This window comes from Prionailurus bengalensis, chromosome E1, assembly GCF_016509475.1.
Source record: "Prionailurus bengalensis isolate Pbe53 chromosome E1, Fcat_Pben_1.1_paternal_pri, whole genome shotgun sequence".
In the NCBI taxonomy this organism is placed as follows: Eukaryota; Metazoa; Chordata; class Mammalia; order Carnivora; family Felidae; genus Prionailurus; species Prionailurus bengalensis.
In genome coordinates, this window is record NC_057347.1 from 23,458,305 (window position 1) to 23,464,304 (window position 6,000).

At 48.7% G+C, this 6,000-nt stretch overlaps 1 protein-coding gene across 6 annotated transcripts in view; it reads left to right on the forward strand.

Annotated features, from left to right (window-relative positions):
• HNF1B (HNF1 homeobox B) overlaps positions 1–3,920 on the forward strand; it is a 55,274-nt gene extending 51,354 nt beyond the window's left edge. For all 6 annotated transcript variants that reach the window (XM_043583755.1, XM_043583758.1, XM_043583751.1 and 3 more), the window contains one exon: positions 2,977–3,920. In XM_043583755.1, coding sequence (XP_043439690.1) covers positions 2,977–3,089 — 113 coding nt within the window. In that variant the 3' untranslated portion in view covers positions 3,090–3,920. The remainder of the gene's footprint in view (positions 1–2,976) is intronic.
• The last annotated feature ends 2,080 nt before the right edge of the window (positions 3,921–6,000 follow it).

The window sequence follows — 6,000 nt, forward strand, 5'->3', positions numbered from 1 at the left end:
GCTTCCAAGGCCTCCTGCCGTGTAATCAGCCCCCTGCCGGCCCTGCCCTTCTCACTTCCTTCCTCTCCTCCCTCTTTCACCTGGCTTCAGCTGAACCAGAATTGAAGTGATCTCACTTCAGGACTTCTGCATTTGTGGTCTCTTCTGCCCCCCAAATTCCATAATGCACATCTTTTCATGCTTGCTCCCTCATTTCATTCAGCTCAAATGTCACCACCTCCAGGAGGCCCCTCCTGATTCCCCTCTATAAATTATTCCCTTTGGCTTCAAATCACCCTAACCTATCTATCATCATGCTTATATTTCTACAGAGTGTTCATCTCCATCTGAAATTTTATTTTGTGCACATATGTACAATATGTATACACATGTGTGTACACATACATATATATTCATTCACTTTATTGTTCAGATCTCTCTCTAGAATATAAACTCTGTGAGGGTATGGACAGGGTCTTATTTGTGGCTGCATCCCCTGTGCCTAAAAAAGTGCTAAGTATGTAGAAGACATTCAAAAATGTATTAAATGAATGAATATAATTACCTGCTTCAAAGGGTTGATGTGTGAATCCAATACAATGACGTGAGTAAAGTCCTTCCTTAGCACAGTGCCTGGTACACAGTGGGACCTCGATAAACGTTAGCTCTTACCATACATAATCACCACAGCTACCACCCCTTTCAGAGGGAGGTTCCCTCAGATCCTCTGGGCAAGGCCCCCGAGGAGCTGGGTGTGCCAGGCCTTGGTTCTGAGGGACCACAGCGCACCCCTTATCAGCTGTTTGTGTTTAGACTCTGAAGGGGACAAATAACTCTAGTTCCTTTGACAACATTTAGGGCTCTGCCACCATTTTATTATGTGAGCAAACATTTGATAGCTGGGAAGCCCATCCCTAATGACAGGTCATAGAATCTCGCTGGCGTCTCCTTATCTGCCCTTCTTGTTTGCTCTTCTATTGAAACCTGCAAGGTCACAAGCCATTTTCTCTCTCCTTCCCTGAAATCTGAAAATTGGAAAAGGGCTGATAGTGGGAAGTAAAGAGACTCAAAAGTGGGGGCGGGCGACGGGAGGAAGAGGAGGCAAAGGGTATCAGAGGACCCTGACAAGGGCCTCAAGAATTTAAAAGGGTCAGAACTGGTCCCTTCAAATGAATGCACAGCTCAGTCGCATTCTGAAGAGGTCTCGAGGGCCGTACGGACTAGGGCACCACCCTGTGTAGCCCAGTGTTAATTCTGAACACTTCCCATGTATCGGCTCACCCGATCCCTCTACAACTTCCATTTTACAGATGAAAAAACTGAGGCACAAAGAGAATACCTTGACCAAGAGCACAAAGCCAGTAGAAGACGCTTAACCTCAGAGCATAATAGAAAGAACATGTGCCAGGAGGGTACCCGGAACCAGTTTGAATTTCTGTCTCTATGCTGTCCTAGTTCTAAAACCCTGGACAATTCATTTTCTTTGAACTCGTCTTCCTAATCTGTAAAATGGGCATAATGGCAACCTCATACAGGATTATGGCTGGGAGCACTGATTTATGAGATAATAATGGGATAATAGGCCTTTCATAGTAACGGTAGGGGGGGCTGTGCGTGTGTGTGTGTGTGTGTGCGCACGCACACTTATGTGTGCTCCTGAGTGTTTAGAGAAGAGTCTTTAGAGAAAGAGCCATTAAGTCAAAAGGCAGAACTTTCCCTTAGATGCCCAAACAAGTGAAAGGGAAAGAAGAGACAGAGGGAAGCAAAAAGGGCCTCCCTGGAGGGAAAAGGACGGGAATGGTGTGCCATGACGGTTGAAATGAATGAGGCCGAGGGCTCTGGAAGGGGTGACTCCTCTCAGGAGGTTTCTCCATCTGTTCTGGGGTCTCCTGCCCTCGTCTGGGCATCAGAGGCCTTCAGCCCAGGTCTCTTGTCCTATTAGGAGCAAGCCTACAGAGAGCACTTTCCCACACTCCTTCCCTGATGGGTCGTTTGAGCAAGTGGCCATTTTCTCATGTGCTCAAGTAGATCGGCAGCATTGGCACAATCTGGGAACTGATTAGAAATGCATGTTCTTAGGTCCACCACAGGCCCACTCCATCAGAATACGCATTTTCACAGGATGTCTGGTATTCTTAGGTCCATTGAAGTTTGGGGATCAATGGTCTAGGGGACCCCAGCCCTTAGAGGTCTTAGGAACAGGACCCTGACTTCCATGAGAGGCAAAAGCTCCTGTCCAGCTGCCATTGCAACCACACCAAGCACATCGTAAAACCCACTCTCAGGGCACCTGGGGAGAAGCTTCCAACTTCGGCTCAGGTCATGATCTTGCGGTTTGTGACTTTGAGCCCCACGTCGGGCTTTGTACTGACAGCTCACAGCCTGGAGCCTGTTCAGATTCTGTGTCTCCCTCCCTCTCTGCCCTCCCCCCTCTCAAAAATAAATAAACATTGGGGCGCCTGGGTGGCTCAGTCGGTTAAGCGTCCGACTTTCGCTCAGGTCACGATCTCGCGGTCCGTGAGTTCGAGCCCCGCGTCAGGCTCTGGGCTGATGGCTCAGAGCCTGGAGCCTGTTTCCGATTCTGTGTCTCCCTCTCTCTCTGCCCCTCCCCCGTTCATGCTCTGTCTCTCTCTGTCGCAAAAATAAATAAATGTTAAAAAAAAAAAATTAAAAATAAATAAATAAATAAATAAACATTAAAATAAAAACCCACTCTCAAAGAAAGAGGAGCTTGACTCCAGAATAAAGGTCAGTGAGTTATGATTAATTCAAGGTCCCCAGCAATTCACTTCTCTCTTCTGAAGTGGCCAGAAGATCTGGCTCCCGAGTGTTCCTAAAGGGAGTGTGCTTCAGGACCAACACTGTGGCATCGAGCAGGCACTAGGTCCTTGGCCCTTTGGCGGCTGACTTGGGTCTCAGCTCCCCTGGAGAAGACAAACCAAGGGCCATTGTCCCCGCTAACTGCACACGGCTGAGCTCTCTCTGCTCTCTCTGCAGTGCCCTCTCCAAGCCTGGTGATGACCACACATCACTTGCTTTGTGCACAGCAACAAGGACCCTATTTTCCACACCATCACCCTCCGGGCAGCTGTCACAGAAAAGCCCAGTGACCTGACAAGCACCTTCGAGAGGTCTCTGCTTACCTGACATCTTGCTGACGCTTCAGACAGCCGCTCCGAGGCGCAGCCCTTCCCTTCTATGCAGTATTGTCGCCATGCCTCTCCCAAGACGTCAAGTACTCCCATCCCGCCCACAGGCGGGAGACAAGAAACCGCAGAAGAGGAAGAGAGAACGCTGTCGTGCCTGCATTATGCTCCTTCATCGAACAAACTGATGTGAAAACTTGAATCTGTTACTGACAGGAGGAGGACACGTGCTGTTGAACTGAGCCAAACACACTGTAAATATCTGCAGACTCCCCCCCTCCCCACCCCCTCCCAGCTGATCTCGAGATTTCTTTTGAAGAAGTAAATTTGTCCAATGGGTGTAAACTATAACCTACTGTAATTAAGTGCAATTTCCCCTCCACTCCCTTTCGCCCCTACCCTGTATATAATACTAAAGTGTCTATTAGTTTTCTTTGTAAAGGTCAGAGTTGAATTTTCAAAGTGATTTGCCCCCTTTTTTCTCCCCCCACGGAGATGTATCCTGAGTCGGAAGTGAAGCCTCTGCCCCTTTCCCTCAGGCCTGGACACACACAGGCACTGTACGTTTGGGACTGACTGCCAGCCGACTCCAATCTCCTGATGTTAAGACACACCTCTGGATCCTGGAGGGGCTGAACATAGTGTCAGACTAACATCCTAGCTTCCGGTGGGGCTAGGGGTTCAGTCAGGACACCACCCAAGAAACCCCCAAGGCAAGGAAACTGGCTGCTTCATAGCACAAGAAAAAGTTACCCTTTCAGAAAGCCTCCCATTAAAACGATTTATTTTATCACCGCCCAGAGTCTCATATTTCTGTCTCTGACATTTCCCCTGCCCCGGTTCCACCAAGAGCCCCTGGTTCCTGTTCCCCTTGGAGTTTTCCACTTAGTCCATTGGATTCATGGCTACACGTCCTAGTGTCTTCACACCAGCTGTACTGCTAAGGTAAGAAGAGTTAATTCCCCTCGCCAGACTCCACAACCCCCCACCCCCACCACCAAGGGATCTGGCCACAGTGGGAGCCCACACCTTTGTCTTCCCTGCAACTCACAGGAACAAAGGAATAGAGCCAGCTCTTGGTGACTCTTCGTCATAGGGACAGATTAAAAGCGGAAAGAATGGAAACCCTGTGGGTAACTTTTTTGGTCTCGTTTCAAGCGTTAATCCCAGTCTTCCTTCTATGGAGCTGTTAGTCACTAGGAGAATGGGAAAACTCTTGTGGTTGCCGCCTCCTGTCCAGCTTTGCCCCTCGGGCCAGGATGCTGACGAATAAAAGCCAAAGGCCTGGACACTCCACCAGCAAGGACATTGCCACAAACAATCCAGTGCTGACTTCAGGAAAGAGGATGTACCTGTCTTCCTTGCCATCTCCTCTTATACAGCAGAGACCTACCAGCATGTGGTTTCTTGCTTCAAGTCAGAGCATTTGCCAGGCGCAGTGTGAACGAGGGAATTGTGCTGAACAGGTTGCAGGCAATAGGTGCAGTGGAAGACGCACTTTGCGGTGATCTGGGCAGATTTACTGAGTATGTATCCTACTATGTGCCCAGGACAGGGATGGGTAGATAAGGAAATGCCGACCTCCTTTGGTTCCCGGCTCCCCTGGACGATGTCACGTGAGCTGAAGTGGTCAAGAGGACATTCCTAGTTTGGTTGAGAGGAGCTGGGGCGGGCCACTGCCAAGCACCACGTGTCAAGAGAGGCCAAGATCCCCTGTCACTAGTTGAGATGTCCTATTGGATAGCTCCTGTGAGTTCCAGCATGAGGAAGGGAATACAGGCCTCAAGCCCGAGCCTCAGTTGGAACCCCATATCTGGACTCACGTTGTTTCTGGAACAAGTATCTTAATTGGGTACATTTTAGATCTTGCATTATTGCGATAGCCCCGAGAATGCAGAAGGTCTTTTCATCCAAGCAGTCATGTGGGCAGAACTGGAGGCTGACGGGAGTGAGGATAGGTAGGCTGGGGAAGGTTCTAGGGACTTTTCCTAACCAAACCCTATATAAACCAAGACATGTGGAAGACAACCCTGGCAAGGTTAGCACCTCCCTTCTGCATCAAGCAGGGACCTTCTATACTGGCTCTACAAGGGACAAGGAGGCCACCATGTAGGGTTCAGGTGGAATTACCCCCTCTGAAGATTTACTTGTAACTAAAAACTCTCATTCTTCCCCCAGAACTATATGGACTGACATTTCCAGGGCCTCTCTTTACACCTGGAGCCCAGACTGACAGATGGCTCTGTTTTCCCATGACCTACTGTCATTTTCTGGGAAAAGCTCTGGGGAAGCAGATTTCATTTTAACACTCATGGAAATGAAATCAGTAATGAAGACCTGCCTTCAAATGCATTAACCTTTTCCATGTCAAACAGTGGACTCTTCCCCCAACTAAAGCAGAGATAACTGGGGGGTCAGCCGCTAGATTCAGGCGGATAAGAACACAATGTAGACACCCAGGGAATCTGATTTCTTGGCCCACGGCTGGAGGCAGGTCTTTGGTATTCATTTGGGAGCCAGAATGCCCTGATTAGAATCTCCAACTCCAGCACTTAACCCCATCCTCTGTGTCCTCCATTAAATTGAGTAATGATAATAGTACCTCCTGTATAAGGTTGTTTGAGGAGTGAATGAGTTGAGACACTTGGAAGTGTAGCTGGTATGTTGTGTTATCAGTACTCTCTCATCCCACAGTGACATCTTGCATGGTCTTCCAGGCTTTGTTGCTATTTCCAGATAACCTCACCACAAATCTGATGCTTGATAAAACAGCTGGTAAAGTGATTTTCTTCATTTCTATGGTGTATGGCAAATCCAGCCAGGGACCAAGGATGAGTCAGGGAGGAGGCATCTGAGGAAAGGAGAAAGGCCTGAC